General features: G+C 42.9%; 1 protein-coding gene across 2 annotated transcripts in view; it reads right to left on the bottom strand.

Annotated features, from left to right (window-relative positions):
- The window catches only part of LOC149453942 (complement C3-like), a 181,863-nt gene that overhangs the window by 67,647 nt on the left and 86,958 nt on the right, over positions 1-27,258 (bottom strand). Inside the window, exons 15-19 of one of the 2 annotated variants that reach the window (XM_089688009.1) lie at positions 23,411-23,540; positions 18,015-18,083; positions 15,554-15,763; positions 9,619-9,669; positions 5,168-5,321 (exon numbers count right to left, since the gene is read on the bottom strand). In XM_089688009.1, the coding sequence (XP_089544135.1) occupies positions 5,168-5,321; positions 9,619-9,669; positions 15,554-15,763; positions 18,015-18,083; positions 23,411-23,540 (614 nt within the window). The remainder of the gene's footprint in view (positions 1-5,167; positions 5,322-9,618; positions 9,670-15,553; positions 15,764-18,014; positions 18,084-23,410; positions 23,541-27,258) is intronic. The other variant, XM_089688010.1, reaches the window with a different exon arrangement.

Here is a 27,258-nt window from a genome sequence, read left to right as displayed (position 1 = left end):
TCAGCCCTGGGAGCAGACAGAAATACCCAGTACTTGTTAGCAGGTGCAGTTAGCTAGTTTGTCACTAGGTGGTTCTGTCCCAACAGAGTGTGGTAATAGGTAATAATGTCACTGGGCATTAGGTTCCCTTTTAGACAAAGCCTTCCTGCAATGATTTAATGAGTGGAGTTAGTGCCCATGTATGTACCAGGATGGGAAACGCTTAATGCCATTGGGTTATGGGAGCCATATACCGCACAAAACCTGCGGATGTAATCAGCTACTGCAAAGGCTCTGCACAAGGCAGAAGGCCTGGGTGAGATAGTCTAACACCCAGAAGAATCTTCTGTAGTCTTCCTGACTTGAAACATGGTCTAAGTGGACTGGGAACATGGTCTAAGAAGACTGGAATCAGGATGCAGAAGGCTTTTTAGGCTGGGCTAAGTGTTCTCTGACGTGAGTACTGATGCCCCTGAGATTTTCAGTGACATCTGGGAGCCTACCTGGCTGGGTAGAGCTAAAAGACACCTTGTTAAGCTTGGTTGATAGGGCAGAATGCTATAGATTTAGTATACGGGGGATGGGTCCCAACACTGTGGTGTTCCCAAGGAAAGGAGAGGGGAGGCTAAGGGAAGACGGCTTATGAGTGATGTGTAATGTGCGGCTTTCACAAATTACTTGTACAGCTTGTCTACTTTTGTGTATGGCAATGTATGGTGAAGACACCTGTCAGTATGTCTATGTGATGTGATTTTTCACTACCATCTTTGAAGAACATCAATAAAGTGCAGAAAATATCTTTCTTGAGCAGACATTCCTTTCTGAATACAAAGGCTAATGGCTGGGGATATTGTGGGTTGGCCTAGGGCAAGGAGTTGGGTACAAGGTGGCGAAGGCTAATAACTACCAACAGTGGGTTGCTGTCATATCCAAGATGAAGTGGGGTGGGAGCTTGGGTTATTTGGCGCCAACAGTTGGCCAATCAGGGCTGTCACAGGGGAGTCCATAGCCATGTGTAAACCATGACTCCAGGAACTTCAAGCTTATGTAGGGATTTTTTTAAGCTGATTAGAGGGAAGGTGGAGGTAAAGGAAGGTAATTATTGTATATGTGTCTGCAGGGTTAGCATTAGATTGAATCTGTTTCTTACCACTGCAAAAGCAAAGCACATTCAAAAGAGTCCTTGTACACTGCAGAATGATTGACCTCATTTTCTCTCTCTCTATGGTGGGTGCAAGATGGGAAAACCATATGTTTGTGGATGAATGGTCTTCTTTAAGAAGAACTTCACTCCCCTCTTTCTTTTTTTTTAAACCTCTCTTACCTGTAATGCTGGGTTGTCCTCATTTCATGTACTCACCAGTCTATCCAGCATTGTCTTGCTGTGATCTGCTGTTTAGCTGCCACAGCTTAGGTTTTGTGTCAGCAACTTCTTTTCTGACATCATCAGGAGACCCTTCAGACAGCCACTGATGATGCAGGCCACCTTGGCTCACCACTGTGTCTCTCCACTCCTGCAACCACCTGGGTTTGTGACATGCACATCCCAGGAATCTTCAGAGATGAGGTTGGGGTGAAGTGAAAATAAATTATATATACAGTATATATATACAGGTGAAAAATTTGAAAAATTAGAATATCGTGCAAAAGTTCCTTTATTTCAGTAATGCAACTTAAAAGGTGAAACTAATATATGAGATAGACTCATTGCATGCAAAGCAAGATAGTTCAAGCCGTGATTTGTCATAATTGTGATGATTATGGCTTACAGCTCATAAAACCCCCAAATCCACAATCTCAGAAAATGAGAATATTACATGCAATCAATAAAACAAGGATTGTACATAGAACAATATCAGACCTCTGAAAAGTAGAAGCATGCATATGTACTCAGTACTTGGTTTGGGCCCTTTTGCAGCAATTACTGCCTCAATGCGGCATCGCATGGAAGCTATCAGCCTGTGGCACTGCTGAGGTGTTATGGAAGACCAAGATGCTTCAATAGCGGCCTTCAGCTCTTATGCATTGTTCGGTCTCATGTCTCTCATCTTTCTCTTGGCAATGCCCCATAGATTCTCTATGTGCTTCAGGTCAGGCGAGTTTGCTGGCCAATCAAGCACAGTAATCCCACAGTCATTGAACCAGGTTTTGGTGCTTTTGGCAGTGTGGGCAGGTGCCAAGTCCTGCTGGAAAATGAAGTCAGCATCCCCATAAAGCTCGTCTGCGGAAGGAAGCATGAAGTGCTCCAAAATCTCCTGGTAGACGGCAGCGTTGACCCTGGACTTAATGAAACACAGTGGACCAACACCAGCAGATGACATGGCTCCCCAAATCAACACAGACTGTGGAAACTTCACACTGGACTTCAAGCATCTTGCAGTGTGTGCCTCTCCATTCTTCCTCCATACTCTGGGTCTTTGGTTTCCAAATGAGATGCAAAAGATGCGCTCATCAGAAAAGAGGACTTTGGACCACTGAGCAACAGACCAGGTCTGTTTTTCTTTAGCCCAGGTAAGACACTTCTGATGTTGTTTGTTGTTCAGGAGCAGCTTGACAAGAAGAATACGACATTTGAAGCCCATGTCCAGGATCCGTCTGTGTGTGGTGGCTCTTGATGCACTGACTCCAGCCTCAGTCCACTCCTTGTGAAAGTCCCCAACACTTTTGAATGGCCTTTTCCTGACAATTCTCTCCAGGCTGTGGTCATCCCTGCTGCTTGTGCACCTTTTTCTTCCACACTTTTCCCTTCCACATAACTTTCTATGAATGTGCTTTGAAACAGCACTTTGGGAACATCCAACTTCTTTTGCAATTGCCTTTTGAGGCTTTCCCTCCTTATGGAGGGTGTCAATGATGGTTTTCTGCACAACTGTCAGGTCAGCAGTCTTTCCCATGATTGTGATTCCTACTGAACCAGACTGAGAGACCATTTAAAGGCTCAGGAACCCTTTGCAGGTGTTATGGCTTAATTAGCTGATTAGAGTAGGACACTTTGAGCCGAGAATATTCCACCTTTTCACAATATTCTCATTTTCTGAGATTGTGGATTTGGGGTTTTCATGAGCTGTAAGCCATAATCATCACAATTTTGACAAATCACAAATCACAGCTTGAACTATCTTGCTTTGCATGTAATGAGTCTATCTCATATATTAGTTTCACCTTTTAAGTTGCATTACTGAAATAAATGAACTTTTGCACAATATTCTAATTTTTCGAGTTTCACCTGTATATATATATATATATATATATATATATGTATTTTTTTTGCAGTTTTAGATTGCAGGGGAGGGAAGGAGTGCAATGATGCCTACTGCATCTATTTAGTGAAGGTCTGCTTTGAGTGTACAGTATGTAACAACCTCCATATTGGAAGACCTCAGAAATGCAGGGTTCTAGCAGCTCCTCCAAGGGGCAATAAATTATATAGAAGCTTATTCTGAAAGGGGGAACCAGAGTAATTACATGGCTCTCCAAAATATGATGTCTGATGACCAGCCTGGAGCTTTGAGAATTAAAATGTACCTATGGCCAGGGTGTTGACATTAAAATTGACAAGTCTACTTGTAAGGCCCTTTCATTTTGTTAACCAGCTCTTGATCTCCCCAGCTGTCTCTGTAAAATAAAGCCAGCACTAAAATGATGTCCAAACTTCCTCAGCATTTAATACATTACATCTAGACTGGTGTTGGACCCTTGCTGCCTCACTGTGTACACCCCTCTTCATTTCCTTCTTCTACACTTTTTGCACCCCCCCTCTCCAATACCCTCTGGCAATGAACACTGTCCTTATTATGCCATGGTTCTTCACCAATGTCATAGGTTATTCTTGTTATATTGGTTTAGCTCTCACTCCCAAAATGTACACTAGACACCACTTTTGAATGCCCTGTTTGTCTACAAGTTTTTACTATTACATTACTCTGTATTTACATACCCTGACAGTCATTTAAAGAGCTTTAAAAGGTAAGTCCATCTTTCTTACCATGCTTCATGTTACACCCATATTTAGGGTGTAGAATGAAACCTGGTCAGAATCTGCCACCTCCCGCTCTCAAACCCTCATCTTCCCCCTTATAGAATTGCGCCATTCTTCTCCCTGCTGGCACCTGTCAAATTTGAATTTGGCATTCATTTACAGCTCTGTAACTAAAGGTCTGAAACCTTGATATGGACCAGGAGCTGGAGTCTGCAGGAGACATAGCTTTGCATGCGCAGTCCACTGATCTTAGTTGCAATGCTTTGCAGGCCCCAGTGCAGAAAATAAATTCACATTTTTGCATTTTGCAATATGTGTGCATTTATTATTTTTATTTAGCAAAAGGCACAATTAGCCTGTAAAACAAACCCCCACTGACGAACAAAAGCAGACAAGGGTGCACTCTCATCGTGCATTACTGTGGTAAACCACGTATTTATTGTGTAGACAAATAGATGTATACTCACAAACCAAAGGAAACTGAAAGCAATTTGGTAGTCTGCAAAGACAGTCAATAATGCTGTGCCCTTAATAGGGATAAGCTGACGCGTTTCCGGAGATGAACCCCTTTCCTCAGAGCTAAAACCCCCACTGACCTCCGTAGCTGGAGACACTGTAAAGTAATCAATTCTCAAATTTTAAAACAGACTCAGAATTGAGGTTGCAGTTCATTTTTGAACAGCTTACAGCACCTGCTGCATGTTTACATTGAAAGGCTGGCATACTGCCAAGTCCCTGTTTTTTAGAAAATAAAGGGAGAAGAGCTGGGATGTCCGTGTCTATATTATGGATTTTGAAAATTAAATGCTCCACTGTATACATAGGCTAATGAGGGCTTGTTTTAAAGCCCATTTACTGCGTGTACATACTGCTTCAACTGTCTTGGCTGCAGGCTCCCTTTATCAAAAGATTGGACCTCTAATATATTATTTATCTATTTATTTCAGTTACTTATATAGAGTTGTCAATTTACACAGCATTTTACTTACAGTTTATATTGTACAGTCACATCAGTCCCTCTCCTCAAATAAATTATTTTCCTGATCTCCTGATCCTGGTTCTACTGGGCTAATGACAACTCACCAGTAGCAAGGACCAGTTCTGGGTCTGGTGGGCCACCTGGACCAGTGGTGAAAGGGTAGCTGTAACAAACTTTGGGAAACATGGGTTGTTATTTGGGGTAGAAAGCCAGTACTAAGTTACACTTACCCACTGCTGTCTGCTCTAGCGGGCAGCTTATCAACTTTCCACAACCAGCTATCATAAAAGATGCTCCTTGACTGGAAATTCTCCATGGGTTCATAGCTGTCCTGATCAAGACTCCCTGCCTTTCCCGAGTGTATGATAGTAGAACCCGGACGGACTAGAAAGATGAGACAGAATAGCAGAATGTGACATCAAGGATAAAAGGAAATGCAATGCTGTCTGCTGTTCTGCAGAATGATGATTTAAGGCAAAACGCTGATCATTTGGGGTTAATGCTACCTTATTTTTCAAAGCAGACTATATATATATACACTATATTGCCAAAAATATTGGTCGGCCGGCCTTTACACGCACATGAACTTTAATGGCATCCCAGTCTTAGTCCGTAGGGTTCAATATTGAGTTGGCCCCGCCCTTAGCAGCTATAACAGCTTCAACTCTTCTTGGAAGGCCGTCCACAAGGTTTAGGAGGGTGTCTATGGGAAGGTTGGACCATTCTTCCAGAAGCACATTTGTCAGGTCAGGCACTGATGTCGGACAAGAAGGCTTGGCTCACAGTCTCCGCTCTAATTCATCCCAAAGGTGTTTTGTCGGGTTGAGGTCAGGACCTTGCTTTGTACACTGGTGCGCAGTCATGTTGGAACAGGAATGGGCCATCCCCAAACTCTTCCCACAAAGTTGAGAGCCTGAAATTGTCCAAAGTGTCTTGGTATGCTGACGCCTTAAGAGTTCCCTTCACTGGAACTAGGGGGCCAAGCCCAACCCCTGAAAAACAACCGCACACTATAATCCCCCCTCCACCAAACTTTACACTTGGCACAATGCAGTCAGGCAAGTATCGTTCTCCTGGCAGCTGCCAAACCCAGACATGTCCATCGGATTGCCAGACAGAGAACATGATTAGTCACTCCAGAGAACACATCTCCACTGCTCTGGAGTCCAGTGGCGGTGTGCTTTACACCACGGCATCCGATGCTTTGCATTGCACTTGGTGATGTAAGGCTTGGATGCAGCTGCTCGGTCATGGAAACCCATTCCATGAAGCTCTCTACACACTGTTGTTGTGCCAATCTCAAGGCCACACCAAGTGTGGAGGTCTTTATCTATTGACTCTGCAGACAGTTGGCGACTTCTGCGCACTGTGCGCTTCAGCATGCCCTGACCCCGCTCTGTCATTTTACGTGACCTACCACTTGGTGGCTGAGTGGCTGTTGTTCCCAGTTTCTTCCACTTTGTTATAATCCCACTAACAGTTGAGTGTGGAATATTTAGTAACATGGAAATGTCACGGATGGACTTATTGCACAGGTGACAACCTATCACGGGACCACGCTTGGAGTCACTGAGCTCCTGAGAGCGACCCATTCTTTCACAAATGTTTGTAGAAGAGGTCTGCATGCCTAGGGGATGATTTTTTACACCTGTGGCCATGCAGATGATTGGAACACCTGAATCCAATGATTTGGAGGGCTGGCCCAATACTTTTGGCAGTATAGTATATTTGTATAATAATTATTTTTATTTATTTGTATAAAATGTTAGTTTTACAAATAACCCATGGGAGAGTGAAAAAGGCATCGGAAAGCAGTTCTCTGCTCAGTTTTAAATGTTTAACAGAAGTGTATTCTGCATTACATTTGGATTACTGAGCTTATAAATTGCCATTTGGGGCAAGAACCCCAAATATTATATATTTTTTGAAAGCAGAGGCCCTGGAAAATAAAATGGTGACTGCTGCAATTTTTTTATGTTACTTGATATTTTCTCTGCCATTTATCAAATGCAAAGTTTCAGGTAAAAATACACTTAAATGAATATTAGTGTACACAGATACAATATAATACCCAAGTTTTTGGTAAAATATAAAATATACAAAAAAAGGATGTAGCGCTAATACTAATAACACGATTGTAAAGCATGAAAATATCATTTATATCTTCATGCTTTACAATCGTGATATTAGTATTAGCGCTACATCCTTTTTTTGTTTATTTGTCACATATCATTGGGTATATGATTAGATGTTGGCAGCTGTACTTACTCAATTTAATTTAATTTATTTTATTTTTTAATTTTATTTTTTATTCACTTTGGTATTTTAGGGATTTAGATAGGAGCGCAGAAGGTTTATTCTATTATAAAATATAAAATATGATGCCGAGTCAAGTAAATAGATACCAAACATGTCAAGATTTAAAGTGATACTAAAGTCTTGTTTTGTTTTTTTTTCTTAAAAATAGCAAATATGTCATACTTACTTGCTCTGTGTAATGGTTTTGCACAGAGTAGCCAAGATCCTCCTCTTCTCGGGTCCCCCACCAGTACTCCTGACCCCTCCCTCCTGTCGGGTGCCCCCGTAGCAAACAGATTGCTATGGGGGTACCCGTGCAGGCGCGCTTCGAGGCGTGGCTCTGCAGACCATTCACACATAGAGCCGTGGCTTGCTCCTGCCCCCTCACTCTCCTGATTGGCTCACTAGCTGTGAATCACAGCAGCTGCTGCCTCAGCCAATCAGAAGCGAGAGTCCCTGGAGAACGGAAGCTCTCGTGGACATCGCTGGATCAAGAGGGGGGGGGGGGGCTGCTACAAACAGAAGGTTATTTACCTTCATATAAAGAATGCCTTGGGCCTTTAGGACCATTTTAAAATTGTGCAAACCTGTGAAATGGTGTCACACTACAGTACCTAGAATTGTCCATAGGTAATGCCTTGCCTTTACAGGTTGCCAGTTTAGAGTTAAATATGATCTCTGGCACTGGAATTATTGCTCTCATTCTGACGTTCATGGCGCTACCTCACACGCATGGGGCAATCATATGTGTGTCCGGCTTTGGTGCGCAACTGCATTTGCGCATGATCACTGCATAACAGGAGTGCTTTAAGATTTTTAAAATTATTTTTATTTATTTTATATGCCAAATGATTTCTTACCCAGTTTGGTCAGTCTTGTGATCCAGGATCCATACCCTAACCTCCTCTTCCCATACTTGACAGATATTATAACCACTCAAACGGCATTGCTATTTCCTGCAGATTTTTGGGTCACTGGCACACCGGTCAGTATCATCACACTGCTAAATCATTTTTTTTAATTAACAAGCAAGGGGCACAGAACTGTAATAGCAGTGGCATCCCCCTGACTATGCATTAGGGCAGCAATATGGGAATCAAAAGACTGGCTAAACAGAACTGCCAATCCTAGTTTGCATACTGTACGTAGATTTCCAATGTTTAAAGTGTTACTAAACCCAGGACCCTGCATTCACTATATCTGGTCTCCCAGGACCCTGCATTCACTATATCTGGTCTCCCCGGACCCTGCATTCACTATATCTGGTCTCCCCGGACCCTGCATTCACTATATCTGCTCTCACAGGACCCTGCATTCACTATAGCTGGTCTCCCCCGGACCCTACTTTCACTATATCTGGTCTCCCCGGATCCTGCATTCACTATATCTGGTCTCCCCAGGACCCTGCATTCACTATATCTGGTCTCCCCGGACCCTGCATTCACTATATCTGGTCTCCCCGGACCCTGCATTCACTATATCTGGTCTCCCCAGTCCCTGCAGTTACTATATCTGGTCTCCCTGGACCCTGCATTCACTATATCTGGGCTCCCACAGAACATGGAAATGCAATTATTGCAGTAAATATAAACTGCTAAATACCTTTTCCCATCAGCAGTTAGAGCAGTCTTGTGACTTCTATCAGTGTCCAGCAGAGCACTGGTTAAAGCTTCTAGGAGGAGTTTTCATTCTGCCCTGATTGTCCTATGAGGCTGCATAACACCTGACCCTCTGTGTGGACAGTGCTGATTGGCCCTGTGCTGATCACATGCACTCCCCCAAGAAAAAATAACTCCTAGCAGTACACACCAGACTGAGCATGTGCATCTTGCTCTCAAGGCTCTGTTCTATCAGCAGTTAGATTGAGGACAGTAGAAGAAGGGGAGGATCAGAGAAGTCAGGATCAAACATCCTTTTTACTCAATGAGGAAGATTAACCCCTTATGTTCCACAGTGACTATAACAAGCATGGTTTACTGCATATACAGACTGATTGTACTGTTGTGGGTTTAAGTAGAGGGTTGTCTGGAGCTCTGATTTTGATGGACAAAAAGGATTGCTGTGTATATATTACATGTTCCAATGATGTTGATTTACTAAAGGCAAGTAGACTGTTCACTTTGCAAGTGAAGTTGCACCGTGTAAGGGAATTTTCCCAAGAGCTTAGTGAATAAGGTGAAATTTCACTTTGCAAAGACAACCCAATCATTTGCAAGATAAATAAAAAAAGAGCATTTTTGATTGCACATAAATGGATGATGGAAGCCAGCACAGATTCACCTCATTCACTAAACTCCGGAGAAAATTCCCTTGCAACTGGAACAGTCTATTTTCTTTATTAGATCAATCCCAAATGTGTTGAATTTGCAGCGGAGGAACTTACAGGAGAGGTCACCAAAGCTGTGTGCATGCATTGTTTTCTTTCTTCTCTGGACTAAAAAATACAATTAAAAAATATTTTTTTTCAGTCAAGTAGAAATATTACATATGAATATTTTGGATTCTCATTTTTAGCCATCAAGTGTAGTGTAGCCACCCTGACTTAAGCAGGAGAGTCTCTAAACTTAGTTCTACATGGCGGCAGTCAGTCAATGGCAATTTGTGGTCTGTGATGTGTTCATCTTCTCCGAAGTCCAGCCTGGCTTTCAGTTCTCCCTTCTGTCAGTAGGTGGCACTGTCACTGATATTAGCATGAGAGGGTGTTGGGGAACGGTCTTGGATCACACAGTAAACCTGGATTATGGATATTCATATCTTTTCCCAGCCAACCACTAGCCTGGATTATCGATATTCATATCTTTTCCCAGCCAACCACCAGGACTTTTCTATGCCAGTTGTGCATTATGGGAGGGGGTATAAATATTTGGGGCTGGCCTGGCTGTCAGTTCTCCCTTCTGTCAGTAGGTGGCACTGTCATTGATATTAATGTGAGAGGGTGTTGGGGGAACGGTCTTGGATCACACAGTAAACCTGGATTATGGATAGTCATATCTTTTCCCAGCCAACCACTAGCCTGGATTATCGATATTCATATCTTTTCCCAGCCAACCACCAGGACTTTCCTGTGCCAGTTGTGCATTATGGGAGGGGGTATAAATATTTGGGCTGGCCTGGCTGTCAGTTCTCCCTTCTGTCAGTAGGTGGCACTGTCATTGATATTAATGTGAGAGGGTGTTGGGGAAAGGGTCCTGGATCACACAGTAAACCTGGATTATGGATATTCATATATTTTCCCAGCCAACCACTAAGACTTTCCTGTGTCAGTGGTGTATTATTGGAAGGGGTATAAATACTCAGGTCTGGCCGCTCTTCCCCCCAGGCTCTGGCCTGGGGAGGGTGCATGTGATAAAGCAGTTTTGCTAGCCTTGAGGGATTTGAATGTGATGAGGCCTGGAGCTGCTGATCCTATCTGGAGGCAGGAAGGTGTCCCATGGAGGTTGATTGACACTCCTGAAGAAGATTGGGAACAGGATGGAGAGCCATTGGAGGATACTACTTCAGGTCTTTTACTCTGGAACTTCATGTGTGGGAATTGGGTGTCTCTCCTGGAGAAAAAGAATGCTGTTGCTATCAGTGATGGTTACTAAAGAGTTTTAACCCAGTTGTGTCGGTCTCGACTTAAAAGCTCTCTTCCTGTGTTATACCAAGTGAAGTGACGCGTTCTGCTGAGGTCCTGAGCATCTGCCACCCTATCTCACTCTCTCGGGAATGTGAGTGATAAAATCCTGTTTTGTGTTTCCACCTAAAAGTGACCCGCGGCCATCAGTCTACATGTCCCATTATGCCTAAGAAATCTATCCCTGAGCTAAATGTCAGCCCACCCTGTCTCTGGAGATACTGCCATGTTCTCAGGGGTTGGGGGGGGGGGGCTACATTAGAGTTAGGCTCATTTCCACATGTTTATTAGTCTATCCTTTTCTGCTTCCCCAAAAAAGAGCTCGGTAGCTCAAGCTAGAATTTACACAGAAGGTGAATTAGACAGAGCAGTGCTCCTTCCATTCCATCCTGCTGTTTGCTTTATTATCTTTATTATTATTATTATTATACAGGATTTATATAGCGCCAACAGTTTACGCAGCGCTGTACAATATATAGGGGGACAGTACAATTACAATACAGTTCAATACAGAAGGAATAGGAGAGCCCGGCTCATAGAGCTTACAATCTAAAGCTTCATGCCAAGTTTCAACCAGACAAAGACAGTCTAAAGTCAAGCAGCTTCTTCTGCGCTCTGTTTACAGATCCCCAATTCTTTGAATTTCCGTATCATCAGTGTTCCCTGTATTGAATGTTTACTTGTAGACAGAACAATGCTCCTTCCCCTAGATCCTGCTGTTGGTTCCATGCCAAGTTTCAATCAGAGAGAGACTATCTAAAGTGAAGCAGCTTCTGCTGTGCTCTGTTTACAAACCCCTAATTCTTTGGATTTCCATGTCATCGATGTACCCTGTATTGAATGTTACATGTAGACAAAGCAATGCTCCTTCCCCTCCATCCTGCTGTTGGTCCCATGCCAAGTTTCAATTAGAGAGAGACAGTCTAAAGTCAAGCAGCTTCTGCTGTGCTCTGTTTACAAACCCCTAATTCTTTGGATTTCCATGTCATCGATGTACCCTGTATTGAATGTTACTTGTAGACAGAGCAATGCTCCTTCCCCTCCATCCTGCTCTTGGTCCCATGCCAAGTTTCAATTAGAGAGAGACAGTCTAAAGTCAAGCAGCTTCTTCTGCGCTCTGTTTACAAATCCCTAATTCTTTGGATTTCCATGTCATCGATGTACCCTGTATTGAATGTTACTTGTAGACAGAGCAATGCTCCTTCCCCTCCATCCTGCTGTTGGTCCCATGCCAAGTTTCAATTAGAGAGAGACAGTCTAAAGTCAAACAGCTTCTACTGCGCTGTATTTACAAATCCCTAATTCTTTGGATTTCCATGTCATCGATGTACCCTGTATTGAATGTTACATGTAGACAAAGCAATGCTCCTTCCCCTCCATCCTGCTGTTGGTCCCATGCCAAGTTTCAATTAGAGAGAGACAGTCTAAAGTCAAGCAGCTTCTGCTGTGCTCTGTTTACAAACCCCTAATTCTTTGGATTTCCATGTCATCGATGTACCCTGTATTGAATGTTACTTGTAGACAGAGCAATGCTCCTTCCCCTCCATCCTGCTCTTGGTCCCATGCCAAGTTTCAATTAGAGAGAGACAGTCTAAAGTCAAGCAGCTTCTTCTGCGCTCTGTTTACAAATCCCTAATTCTTTGGATTTCCATGTCATCGATGTACCCTGTATTGAATGTTACTTGTAGACAGAGCAATGCTCCTTCCCCTCCATCCTGCTGTTGGTCCCATGCCAAGTTTCAATTAGAGAGAGACAGTCTAAAGTCAAACAGCTTCTACTGCGCTGTATTTACAAATCCCCAATTCTTTGGATTTCCATGTCATCAATGTACCCTGTATTGAATGTTACTTGTAGACAGAGCAATGCTCCTTCCCCTCCATCCTGCTGTTGGTCCCATGCCAAGTTTCAATCAGAGAGAGACAGTCTAAAGTCAAGCAGCTTCTACTGCGCTCTATTTACAAATCCCCAATTCTTTGGATTTCTGTGTCATCGATGTACCCTGTATTGAATGTTTACTTGTAGACAGAGCAATGCTCCTTCCCCTCCATTCTGCTGTTGGTCCTATGCCAAGTTTCAATCAGAGAGAGACTGTCTAGAGGCAAGCAGCTTCTGCTGTCCACTGTTTACAAATCCCTCATTTCCTTAGATTTGTGTTTCATGGCTTCAACTTGTATTGAATGTTTATTTGTAAAACAAAGATTTGATATAAATAGGAAAAAAACATCAGTTCAGAATTGTGTCAGCCTTGAAGTAGATGTAAACCCAAGCACTAAAATATGATTTATGCTTCAACATGTTAATGCAATTTATAAAGTAATGTAAATCTGCATATGTAATATCTGATGATTGTGTCATAAAGGTCCTTGTTCAGGCACCTTCTGTTATGGAGTGACAAAATTCTGCCCCCGTCTCCTGATTGCTAGTGTGCATTGTCACTTCATGCCCTATGCTCCTACACCATCCTTATTGTGGGAACTACCAAAGAACTAAACATATTGTTTAAATTTTAACCACTCGCCCTCTGGAAAACTTTTCCCCCTTCCTGACCATGCCATTTTTTGCAATACGGTTCTGCATTACTTTAGCTGACAACTGCGCGGTCAAGCAAAACTGTCCATAAATGAAATGTATGTAATTTTTTCCCACAAATAGAGCCTTATTTTGTTGGTATTTGATCACCTCTGTATTTAAACCGAAAATGTTTAAATATATTAATATTAATAATGAACAATTGTGCGACTATATATACCGTTACTTCTACAAACACCTTTATTATAGGTTAAATCACTCAAAAACACCTGTCTAGTCCAGACAAATGAGATACCCCAATCTACAATATCGAAAAGTATTCCACTAGTACAAACTGCAACTATTGATATAATGGGGGGTATTGCTCTGTCCAGTTGTTCTTAGAACAGCATTTGCTGAACTAAAATTCTCATAAATATTAAACCAATAGTTCATCACATGAGAACAAACTTATAAAATAGTTTTTTGGTCTTTTAATCTTTCTGTAAAATCCACCAAAGGCAAATTTCAGCCCATCCTTTCCATAAACTAGCTTATAATACACTGGAGACCAGATCGTTGGAAGGATATTGCACGTTTGATTTTTTTTTTTTTAATAAATTTAGTGTGACTGGGTGGTAGACAGCCCATGCTAATTTCTCATTTATTTACTCATTTGGTTTTCCCCTAAACTCAGTGTTGCTGTTGTTTCTCTTTGCTGACAGTAGGTGCCACTGGTACCCCTGGCAATAGAATGAGATGCCACAGTAATGCTGGGTTATGAATATTTATGTTCCCTCTAGCCATCCAACAGGAGATATATTGCTATTAGTGTATGCTGGAGGAGAATATAAATATGGTGAGCTCTCTTTCCTCTTGGCTCTGCTGAATTATTTGGTTTGCTAGACCTTTAGCCATGTGTTCTGTGCTAAACGTTGGAGTTAGGCCACAAGTAGACCTCTGGAGATGTTCTGCCTGGTCGAGGAAGAAGCCAAACCAAGTTTGAGAGCCATGAGGGGGGATTCTGCTGGAGGAAGGAACGGGGAAGAGGCTGATTAGGGAGCTGGTGACTCTCTTGGGAAAATGCACAGAGGTCAAGGAAGAAGCACATAGGCATTGTAGAAAGCACATAGAGGTCTGCAAGACAGCTGGAGGTGTTGCCAATGTTGTCTTGAAGGTCCTTTTACACTCTACAAGTGGATCTGAAATATTTAAGCGTTGCTTGGGGTATCTGCATCCCTTATCCCTCTCTCCTTGTGTGTTGAGCAATAAAATCACAAAAAAAGGCACTTAAAGTAACTGGCTCCTAATCTTTCTCAATTCTCCATTTTTATCCAAGAACTCAGCCCTGGGAAAATGTTAGCCCATCCTGTCTCTAGGGGCACCCCACATACCTACAGGAAGGTGCTATATTTTTTTTTTCTGGGACAAAGTGCATATTAACATATGCATAATAAGGGATCTTACACATGAGCATATGTAGGGTATATAAGCAGCTATTGGTGGCGCTCAGGAGCCACATCTGCTACATAATTCTGCCCATAGACGTGCATTACAGAACATGCTGTAGGATTCTTGGAAATATGTCCAAAAGCAAGCGCTGCCGTTTACATGCATATAACCGTGCACAATATATTTTCTTACACATTACTACGGTCAGAATTATGCAGTGGATGTGACTCATATACTGCAAATACAGGCATGCATGTCCATACCCTATATATATGTCTGTGTGCAAGTGAAATACATTTAGGTCTACGTACAGCAGTCCCCACAATGAAGATGGTGTTGGGGACAATTATGTGGGTTTAGTAAGGTTATGGGGAGACTCTAGACCTGATTGAGGCTTGTAGCCCTATTTTATGCATTTTAGGGTGCCCCACACTCTTCTAGTGGAGGCTGCACACAGCTGTGCTTATGCAAAGACATGTTCCGTTGTTGTCACCATCAGAAAACACAAAATGCCATGCAGCCATCACTGGAGTGTGTACAGACAGAAAGAAAAATATATAAAATACATGGCAGTTGTTTAAGATACACAGTGCTATAGCAAACACAATGATATTTGATTAGGGTTTACTTAAAAAATATATAATATTGACCTGAAACCATAGTTTCCTTTTAAACCTCAGGTAGCACGTTGGTTCTCTAACTGTAGGAGATGGGTTTAACCATTCAGGCAGTGGTACTTACAGATTTCGGGCCTTGCAAACTTTGGACCCTTAGGCCTTCCCCGGATTATTTGTGGTTCAAAGATGAACTTGCAGCACTCAAGAAAAACCTCGACACACCTTCCTTGCTGCAGGACATATTCTGATCGTTTCTGGCAGGAATATTTCATGATGTTTTCCTTCATGCCATCTTCACAACACTTACGTAGATTGGCATCCTGGAACTGTTGTGCTGGTTTTACAAACAAAATATTCTAATTATATTCATCATTATATGACAATGCTGGACCCCAGTGGGGGAGAATGCAGGCAACACTCTTATTTTTTTACATTTATGATGATAAGGAGCAGTTTGGAGGGTATATTAGTGTAGCACTACCCCCACCCCCACCTTAGGAGTTTCAAGAAACTTGGGTCCCCTTATAGTCCTTCACAGCCACTCAACACACATTTTCCATTCAGGCTTGCATCCAGGAGACAGTTACCAGTTCTTGAGATGGTGTTGATGTTTTATTAGGGGATAATAAAACTTGGATGGGGTAAAGGGTGTATATGATACCCAATGGAACTGGAACTGAGGACAAACTTCCTGAAACTATTTACAAGTCTGTACAGTAAAATATCCTCTTCTGGAGAGCTAGCCAGCCTCTCCTGGTGTACCACTCAGACCCCAGACTCTCCTCTATCTGGCTGCCTGGAGGAATCTGAGCAGGGGATCCAGTGCCTGTCACTTTAAAACAATAAGACAGTCCTGGATGGTAGCTAATCTGGTTTCCCACTAGAGTGCTCCTTCCCCTATCTGGCTCAGGGGGTGAAGGTATACTCACTCAGTCCTTCTCCTGTGCTGCTGGTTGGTCAGTGGCTGCTACCAGACCTTCTAGCTTGGCTGCTCCTTCCCTGCATCACAGGTGGTCTTCCCTCAGGGACCCGTGAAGTCCCAAGTTTTCTTCCCTCCCAGGGTCTCTGCCTGCAGGTGAGCCCATCTCCATCTGGGCCCCCTCACAGGCTCCTGCCTTCAGTCTCACATTCTCTCTCTTCCACCTGTACTCTCCTGCAGCTGAGCAGGCTCAGTTACTCTTAAAGATTGTCCTGGCCCCTGCCAAGCTACCTTTTGGGGATTGGGCAGGATCCTCTAAGAGTACAGACCTCAGATCCTCAGATCCGCCTACTGCTTCTAGACCTTGCTCCAAAGTTCTAGAATTGGGGAAATTCCAGAGGACTGGCCTGCAGAGCCTCTCAGTTCTGACCACAATTTGACAATGCTAACTATTGCACCCAGGCTCAGCCCTCCTGACTAACAATTGAGCTACAGCTCCCCCTAGCTATCTAGGAGGGTGCTATATTAGTCTTTGGGTTTGTTCTACCCCTGCCCAAACTAACATCAATTCCTGTACTAAATAACCCACAAACCATACCTCAGGCTTTCTGAATATCAACTTTAGCATCGTAGCAACCATTCTAAATTCTGGTGCCATAAAGCAATGCACCAAACTATTCGTGCATAAAAAAATCACACCAGTTCTGCTTTGCCCAAACAGATGTTCTGTTACCAAACAAAATGCCAACTTATTTCCCACTCATTTGTTTCTCTGCAGCAGAGGCTTGCTTCACAACTGCTGTAAAACAGTAAAACCACCCTATTGATTAATAAATTGGATTTTTATATAAAATTTTGCAAACTTTACAGGATGCCTGGAAACATGCTAGCTGCGTGCTAAGTAGTAACAAGAGCATGGAACTGGTGACGCCCATACCCACCTCTGCAGCACAGTCAACCATCTGCCAAGCAGTGAAGTGCAGAGAATAAAGTATATACCCTGGTTTCTAACTCAACACCAGGTCTGGAATGGCCATAGGGTACACCGGGCATTTGCCCAGTGGGCCAGGGTTGCCTGGATAGGAGAGGCAGCTGGGCGGCACATAGAGGAACCGGACCGTGCATTTCTCCCCTGCCGCCACTGAATGCCTGCTTCTCGGCTGCTGGTGGCAGGAGAGAAATGCATGGTCCAGATACTCTATGTGCTGCCTGGCCGCCCCCCCTCTTCTGTATGATCCCCCCGTGGCCACCCCCCCTCATCTCCTGCTGCGGTGGGCTCCTGTATGCTCCCCCCCCCACGGCTGGCCTCCCTCATCTCCTGTAGTGCTGCCATTGGGTCCCCCCTCCCTGCAGTTGCTGTGGGGGATCTGTCAAGATAGACTGTCCCCAGTGCTAATAGTTCCCCCACCAACCCCACCACAGACGGGAGAGGAGAGAGAAAGCTCTTTCTTTCTCTCTCTCTCTTTCTTTCTTTCTTTCTTTCTCTCTCTCTCTCTGGAGTTCCACCACCAGACTCCAAGGAAAGGGTCTCTGGGCTTGGGGCTGCTTAGTCTAAAATGCCCGGGTCTATTTTTTGTCCCAGTCCGAGCCTGCTCAACACTTTATGTCTGTTGCTTAGCAGACATCTGGCTGGACATACTGTGGACCACTATATTCAAATAAATACCTTTTTCATTTTTCCTTGCAACATTAGCCGCAGAGCGCCTCTTTCTTGCTGTCTCCTCACAGCGCAATTCTGCAAAATGTAGACAGACCATTATAGGCAGTCACCAAAGAACAAATCATTTTGATAAATACATTGATTTTGGTTTAAATAGAAAAGATAAAAACTTAGCGAGCGCTTACGATAGCAGCTATTGCACCAAAAAGGAACCACAAACCTTCTCAATAAGTAATAAAGATAAAAAAGTGCAGCACTAGAAACAACGAATATACTGATACAGTGTTAAAACATCATATTATAAGATACCTCTATAAAAGCATAAAAGTCAGGTGACAACTTAATATTAGATGATATGTATGGGGGTGACTCTGAAGTATATCAGATAACCGCCCAATTGCAATACAGGTATATATATATCCAAAATAGGGTGACAAGGTGGTAAAATATGTCAGGTGACGATGATAGTTCCAAATGGACAATTGCAGATGTGAAAACTTCTATATCCCAGTGTGATTTTAGTTTACTTACACGTTTCATTCAGAAGTCATAAAATCATTTTCCCATTTTCCATAATACTGTATGAGGGCTATACCAAATGCGGTGCAAAAGTGGGCATACCTTATTTATTAACTTACATAGGTTGCTACAATTTCAAATGTCAGTAGAGAAACTCTTCCTCTATTGTAACTCTTCCTCTTTTTTCATTGCAGGTAAATAATGACTTCCAAGCAGAATCAACAGGCTGTGATTGAGTTCCTGATGAAGGAAGGGTGCAGGCTGTCCAACATCCACACAAGGCTACAGAATGTTTACAGAGATGACACCATTGACAAGAGTCACCAATGACAAGACATTACAAATTGTAAACATTCTGTAGCCTTCTGTGCATGTCGGATAGTCTGCACCACTCCTTCATCAGGAACTCAGTGACAGCACATTGCTTCTGCTTGGAATCCATTATTTACCTGGAATGAAAAAGAAGAACTATTATGGAGGAAGACTTACTCCACCAACACCGGATCGCAGTGCCGCGCACTCACAGGGAGCACGCACAGTCCAAAATGGCAGGTGCCATTTATGAACGGTAACCTGCCCCTGTACTGCCCCTGTTTATATACATGGGCTGGACGGAAGGGGTTAACTTACATTGGTTGTTCAAATTTCTCATGTTGGTGGAGGTGATTGTAGCCATATTAGTGCATTTGCGACAGAAACAATTGAGTACTGTCAGTGATACTTTTTTTATTTGCACTAACATACAATTTTGAGGACAAGCTTTCGGGGTATGTCACCTTCTTCAAAGTCCAAACAGTACTATTACAAATCACAAAGTTTAAGCAGAATGTTAGAAGGGATTGAGAAAAAAAAAAAAAGGCTACAGATAAGATACATCAAAAGCGAGGGGGGGATACTACACTCACACAGAGGGGGTCAAGCTTCAGCTAATAGATAGTCATGAAATTGTCGGATAATGATTGAGGAATCCCATGTCCAAGTTAAGGCCGTTATCTTTTGTGTCAAATAGAATTATCATTCTTAGTTCAAATGTTTTTCTTTCCTGGATAGATTTGAATTTTCCTTTCAGAACCAAAACATTGAGGTCTCCCATTGTGTGATCTGGTTGTGTGAAATGGTGTCCTACAGGTGTGCAGAGGTCATCTTCTTTATGTTCCTTGATGGTATGTCTGTGCAAATTCATCCTTGTTTGCAACTTCTATCCTGTTTCGCCAACATAAGATCCTTTGCTGCATTTTCTGCACTGCCTTTTTTTTTTCTCAATCCCTTCTAACATTCTGCTTAAACTTTGTGATTTGTAAAAGTACTGTTTGGACTTTGAAGAAGGGGACATACCCCGAAAGCTTGTCCTCAAAATTGTATGTCAGTGCAAATAAAAAAAGTATCACTGACAGTCCTCAATTGTTTCTGTCGCAAATGCACTAATATGGCTACAATCACCTCCACCAACATGAGAAATTTGAACAACCTATGTAAGTTAACCACCTCCCGTCCAACCCATGTATATAAACAGGGGCAGTACAGGGGCAGGTTACCGTTCATAAATGGCGCTTGCCATTTTGGACTGTGCGTGCTCCCTGTGAGTGCGCAGCACTGCGATCCGGTGCCTGCTGTGTCCGGAGGACACAGCGAAACACCGATCGCTGTACGGAACCTCAGGCCAATCAGTGATCACATGAATAGTAGTAAGCAAGATGTTACTTCTGACATCATTGCTTACTACTTGTGAAATCTGTGAATGATCACAGAGGTCACATGGTACAAGGCTATTCACAACAGCCTTGTACCATGTGACAAGCTTTGACCAATCACAGCTCACAGTATTTCTCAATGGAATGCAGCCAGAGAGAAGGAGAAATGATTGCTTTTGTAGCCTTTATGGGTGTAAAAGCAATCTTTAAAAAAATAAAATCTTCATAACCCCTACAAGTAGTACAGTGTCACTATGCTAGGGTGACAGTATGTTAAAAATAATAATAATAATAATAATATAAAAAAAAAAAAATGTAAACATTTTTTTTTTAAATTATAATTTTGGGTTATAAAAAAATTTGGGTTTTTTTTTTTTACTAAAAAGAAAACTGAATACATTTTGGCCAAGACTTATGAAGAAAGATTATTTATTTGCAAAATGTTATAAGAAAAAAGCTTTTTTTCAAATTTTGGGACTTTTTCATTTATATAGCAAGGAAAATAAAATCCCAGTGGTGAATAAATACCACCAAAATAAAGTTTTATCTGTCTCAAAAAATGCTAACAAATTCATATGGGTACAGTGTTGCATGACCGCGCAATTGTCATTCAAAGTGTGACAGTGCTGAAAGCTGGAAATTGGCCTGGACAGGAAGGGGGTGAAAGTGTCCGGACTGGAAGTGGTTAACCACTTCAATACCGAGCACTTTCACCGCCTTCATGCCCAGGCCAATTTTCAGCTTTCAGTGCTGATGACGATTGCGCAGTTATGCAACACTGTACCCATATGAAATATTTATCATTTTTTTGAGACAGATAAAACTTTATTTTGGTGGTATTTATTCATCACTGAGATTTTTTATTTTTTGCTAAATAAACAAAAAAAAAAACGAAAATTTGGAAAAAAAAAAGTTTTTTTTAGTTTCTGTTATAACATTTGGAAATAAGTAATTTTTCTTGTTCACTCATGTGTGCTGATGAGGCTGCAATGATGGGCACTGATGAGGTTGCACTAATGGGCACTGATGAGGTTGCACTAATGGGCACTGATGAGGCTGCACTAATGGGCACTGATGAGGCTGCACTAATGGGCACTGATGAGGCTGCAATGATGGGCACTGATAAGGCTGCACTAATGGGCACTGATGAGGCAGCACTAATGGGCACTGATGAGGCAGCACTAATGGGCACTGATGAGGCTGCAATGATGGGCACTGATGAGGCTGCAATGATGGGCACTGATGAGGCTGCAATGATAGGCACTGATGAGGCTGCACTAATGGGCACTGATGAGGCTGCAATGATGGGCACTGATAAGGCTGCACTAATGGGCACTGATGAGGCAGCACTAATGGGCACTGATGAGGCAGCACTAATGGGCACTGATGAGGCTGCACTAATGGGCACTGATGAGGCTGCACTAATGGGCACTGATGAGGCTGCAATGATGGGCACTGATGAGGCTGCAATGATGGGCACTGATGAGGCTGCAATGATAGGCACTGATGAGGCTGCACTAATGGGCACTGATGAGGCTGCACTGATGTAGCTTCACTGATGAGACGGCACAGATGGGCACTGATAAGCTTCACTGATTGGCACTGATGGGGCTGCACTAATAATTAAGGCTCTGATGATCAGTGCCCTGATTATCCGTGTAAACAATGTATTGATAGCCATGCCGGATATCGACTCTCCTTTCCTCACACAGACACAGCATGTGAGCAAACCTCTGCCGATAACCGGCAAGTCTGTTTACATACAATCAGCTGTGATTGGGCACAGTTGATCACATGGTAAAGGACCACTGTGATTAGCCCTGTACCCCAATCTGTGATCAGCTGTATCCAAAGGAGGGGCACTGTTCTGGGAGAACATCCATGGATGCTCTCCCAGAACTGGACGGCCATGCTGTAGCCATACTATCACTACAGCGTAGTTGGCAGATGGTTTAAAAAAATGGTGTGCTCAATTTTGTATTACTTACAGCTCAGCCCTTGTATTAGCCAAGGGGGAAGACAGTTTAATGGCCCGTGTAAGTTAATATAAAAGTTATGGCCACTTTTGCATTACTTTCAGTACTGCCCTTGTATATTTACCTAGACAACTAACTATGAAAGGTTTTGGCTGGAGTTCAGCTGTAATACCTACTCATTTTACATTTTAAATATATACGCATAGCACATATACATCTGTCCTTTCAGTCCCAAATCCAATCGCTGTCCAAATCTTGTAGACTTCACCTCCGCAACATCTCCAAGATACGGCTGTTCCTAACCTCGGAAACCACTAAGCAACTTATTCCCTCCCTGGTTATATCTCACCTTGACTATTGTAACTCCCTCCTCATTGGCCTACCTCATCGCAGGCTATCCCCTCTTCAGTCTATCATGAATGCTGCTGCCAGACTGATCCACCTTCCTAACCGTTCTGTATCTGCCACCCCTCTCTGACAATCCCTCCACTCCCTGTCCTCCATCCCTCTCTGCCAATCCCTCCACTGGTCTCCACTCAGTGTCCTCCATCCCTCTCTGCCAATCCCTCCACTGGCTTCCCATTGCCCAACGGATAAAATTCAAAACATTAACAATAACATATAAATCCATTTATAACTCTGTCCCAAGTTACATCAACGATCTTGTCTCCAAATATCACCCAAGCCATACTCTCCGCTCCTCGCAAGACCTCCTACTCTCTAGCTCCCTTGTCTCCTCCTCCCATGCTCGCCTTCATGACTTCTCCAGAGCTTCCCCCATCCTCTGGAACTCTCTACCGCAATTTATCAGACTATTACCTACTCTGCTCACTTTTAGGCGATCTCTGAAAACCTCTCTCTTCAGGGAAGCCTATCCTGCCCTCAGCTAATAATGGAATCTTCTACTCTTCCAACCAGTCCATCCCCCACAGTTACTACCTTTTGTACCACTAGCCCCCTCCCTCCTAGATTGTAAGCTCCCAGGATCAGGCCCTCCTAACCGTCTTGTATTGAACTGTATTGTTGCTGTATTGTCTCCAGTTATATTGTAAAGCGCTGAGCAAACTGTTGGCACCATATAAATCTTGTATAATAATAATAAATAAATCCTGTATTATAATAATATATAAATCTTGTATAATAATAATAATATATAAATCCTGTATTATAATAATAATAATAAATGTTTCCACCCCCATAGCACTCTGATATGTACCATTCCGAGTTGGACCGGTAAGGCCAAGGTTGGATTCAACAGCAAGTCCGGCATCAATAAAAACCCCAGCACTGTCGATGCCGCCTCCTGGCGTACAGCCGAGATCGCTCCGCTCCAGCTCATCCCAGACCTAGCAAAGAACAAAAAAATGTTTCTCTAAGAAGCATAGAAATGTTGGACAAAAATGCAATCGTGTAATTTGGAAATAAGAATGAGAGTAAGGGAGTTAGGTAGGCAATATGCAGTACTTGGTTCCTCTAATGATAAAGATTTTTGTGTGTATGTCATGTTTAAAGTGTCATATTCAACAATTCCTTCCTCTCTCAGCCAATCATGCTGTAGCTTTACCAATATTGGATAGGTGTGTTTGGGATTACTCGTATTATACACGGTGTTGGTGAAGCTAGGGCAGAATGTCCAGGGTATTGTACAACTGGATCCTAGAGTGTATGGCTTCAGTTATACACATAATGGTTCAGATACATTTTTTTTATAATTATACACTATATTGCCAAAAGTATTGATCGTCCTGCCTTTACACGCACATGAACTTTAATGGCATCCTAGTGTTCGGGTTCAATATTGAGTTGGCCCCGCCCTTTTCAGCAATAACAGCTTCAACTCTTCTGGGAAGGCCGTCCACAAGGTTTAGGAGGGTGTCTATGGGAAGGTTGGACCATTCTTCCAGAAGCACATTTGTGAGGTCAGGCAATGATGTCGGGGAAGGAGGCCTGGCTCGCAGTCTCCGCTCTAATTCATCCCAAAGGTGTTCTGTTGGGTTGAGGTCAGGACTCTGTGCAGGCCAGTCAACTTCCTCCACCCCAAACTGGCTCCTCCATGTCTTTATGGACCTTGCTTTGGTGTGCAGTCATGTTGGAACAGGAAGGGGCCATCTCCAAACTGTTCCTACAAAGTTGGGAGCATGAAATTGTCCAAAATGTCTTGGTATGCTGACGCCTTAAGGGCTCATGTACACTGCAGCTGATAAACTCACGTTTAGAAGCTGTTCAGCGTTTTTTTCAGCAGCCCCTGAACTCTCCCTAATGTTTTCCTATGTGTCCATGTACACATCTTCGTTTACAGGCAGTTGAGTTTACAGTTGTTTTTTTGAACGCAGAAAACTTGCGTTCAGCAGTCGATTTTATCAGCGTTTCAAAGCAAAACGCGACTAAAAGTGGCGAATCGCATTTATAAGCGTTTGCGTTTGAAATTTTTTTTTTAACTCTTCCAGTTCCCGATGCTGTCCAGAACCTTTTTTCATCATGAAAAATGCATGCAAAGCGTTTTCAAGGTACAAAACACTGAACACAGGATGTTCCTACCAAGATTGTCACACATTGTAATGACCAATTCACACCTCAGACCTCTCCCTCCCTTGGAAACAAAAGATATGTTAATGACCATTCACACCTCAAATTCCTCATGAAGACCCCCTGCCAGGTGACCTTAATGACTCCCTCCACCAGACACCTTCCCCACCCTTGGAAACAAACAATATGTTAATGAGCAACTCACACCTAAGCTAATCTCAGCACATACTGCTGTCTCTGCTTCTACTCTCTGTATTTCTCTGAAACAGTCTGAAATAGTTAATAATTTACCACTTTTCAGTGCATTCTGGGCATTTGGGAGGTTCTCCTGTGTTTATCTTTAAAAAACGCTTCTAAATGCAAACGCACATAAACACATTAAGCTAACGTGGCTAAACAGACTTTTTTTAACTTTCGTTTTCCAGCAGTTAGTTTCCATCGTTCAGAAGTGTCCCGTGTACATGGGGCCTAAGAGTTTCCTTCAATGGAACTAGGGGGCCAAGCCCAACCCCTGAATAAAAAACCCCGCACCATAATCCCCCCTCCACCAAACTTTACACTTAGCACAATGCAGTCAAGCAAGTACCGCTCTCCTGACAACCGCCAACCCAGACAGGTACTTCAGATTGCCAGGCAGTGAAGCGTGATTCATCACTCCAGAGAACATGTCTCCATTGCTCTAGAGTTCAGTGGCGGCGTGCTTTACACCACTGCATCCGACGCTTTGCATTGCACTTGGTGATGTAAAGCTTGGATGCAGCTGCTCAGCCATGGAAACCCATTCCATGAAGCTCTCTACACACTGTTGTTGGGCTAATCTGAAGGCCACACAAAGTTTGGAGGTCTTTAGCTATTGACTCTGCAGACAGTTGGCGACTTCTGCACACTGTGCGCTTCAGCATGCGCTGACCCCGCTCTGTCATTTTACGTGGCCTACCACTTCGTGGCTGAGTTGCTGTTGTTCCCAGTTTCTTCCACTTTGTTATAATCCCACTAACAGTTGAGCGTGGAATATTTAGTAGCCAGGAAATGTCACGGATGGACTTAGTACACCTATCATGGTACCGCGCTTGGAGTCACTGAGCTCCTGAGAGCGACCCATTCTTTCACCAATGTTTGTAGAAGCAGTCTGCATGCCTAAGGGCTTGATTTTATACACCTGTGGCCATGGAGGTGATTGGAACACCTGAATCACATGATTTGGAGGGCGGGGCCAATACTTTTGGCATTATAGTGTATAATTACTCTTATGAGGTCCATATTTTAAACAAGATGTAGTATTATGATTACAATTAGTATTACTGTTTTATTTTATTTATTTATTATTATTTATTTGAGGTACTTATATAGCTCCATCAATTTGCGCAGCCCTTTACATATATATTGTACATTCACATCAGTCCCTAACCCTCAAGGGGTGTACAATCTAAGGTCCCTAACTCACATTCATACATACACATATTAGGGCCAATTTAGACAGGAGCCAATTAACCTACCAGCATGTCTTTGGAGAGTGGGAGGAAACTGGAGTACCCGGAGCAAACCCACGCAGGCACAGGGAGAACATGCAAACTCCAGGCAGGTGGTGCCGTGGTCGGGATTTGAACCAGCGACCCTAGTACTGCCAGGTGGAAGTGCTAACCATTTAGCCACTGTGCTGCCCGTTTTATAACCCAATTGATCAGCTAAAATGTTATGTTTTATTATTTAGATTCTCTCATTTGTCTGAGGTTCTTTTGGAATATTAGTTATTTATTCAATGTAACCTGATTTTATTTTATCCAATACTAGTGGCTAAAGGGTATTTGGTTTTAACTATGACCTGAAGGAGGTTATACTGTTTCGATACTATAATATTGATACTGTATTGTTCTTATTGTCGTTGTTTTTCCTAGCCCTGATGAAGGTGGTGGTTTTGAACCTCCAAAAACGTTGGTTACTCTTTGGAATGTCCCCTTGACTTCTACTGAAATAAAGTCGTATCTATTCTTGACCCTTATTGCACATTTTTTCTTTTTTTTTTTTCTTTTTGTCAATAAATCTATTATTATAATACATGTACTGTATATATTACCTAAGTGATATTAAAGTTTAAAGTTGTTTTTTTTAAAAATAACAAACATGTTATACTTACCTGCTCTGTGCAATGGTTTTGCACAGAGCAGCCCCAATCCTCTTATTCTCAGGTCCCCCGCCAGAATCCGTGGCTCCTTCCCCTTGACCAGTGCCCTCAACTGCTCCCGAGTGTGCTTGCTCCTGAGCCCCGCTCTATGCATCAATAAGACTCATACAGACATGGTTCAGCACCGCCTACCGCTCTCTCCCCATTGGCTCACTGGCTGTGGTTAACAGCAGTGGGAACCAATTCCTCCTGCTGCTGTCTCATCCAGTGAGGAGAAAGAGACCCAGGACAGTTGAGGCTCCTGTGCACATCAATGGATAGAGATGGGGCTCAGGTGAGTATTGGGGGGGCTGGGTGGGGAGCAGCATACAGAATGTTTTTTACCTTCATGCATAGAATTGATGAATGAAGGAGGT

The sequence above is a fragment of the Staurois parvus genome, unplaced genomic scaffold (assembly GCF_062004578.1).
Source record: "Staurois parvus isolate SC_StPar_1 unplaced genomic scaffold, SC_StPar_1.0 ptg000444l, whole genome shotgun sequence".
In the NCBI taxonomy this organism is placed as follows: Eukaryota; Metazoa; Chordata; class Amphibia; order Anura; family Ranidae; genus Staurois; species Staurois parvus.
Note: the sequence above shows the minus strand (reverse complement) of the source record. Positions and strands in the feature narration are given on the sequence as shown.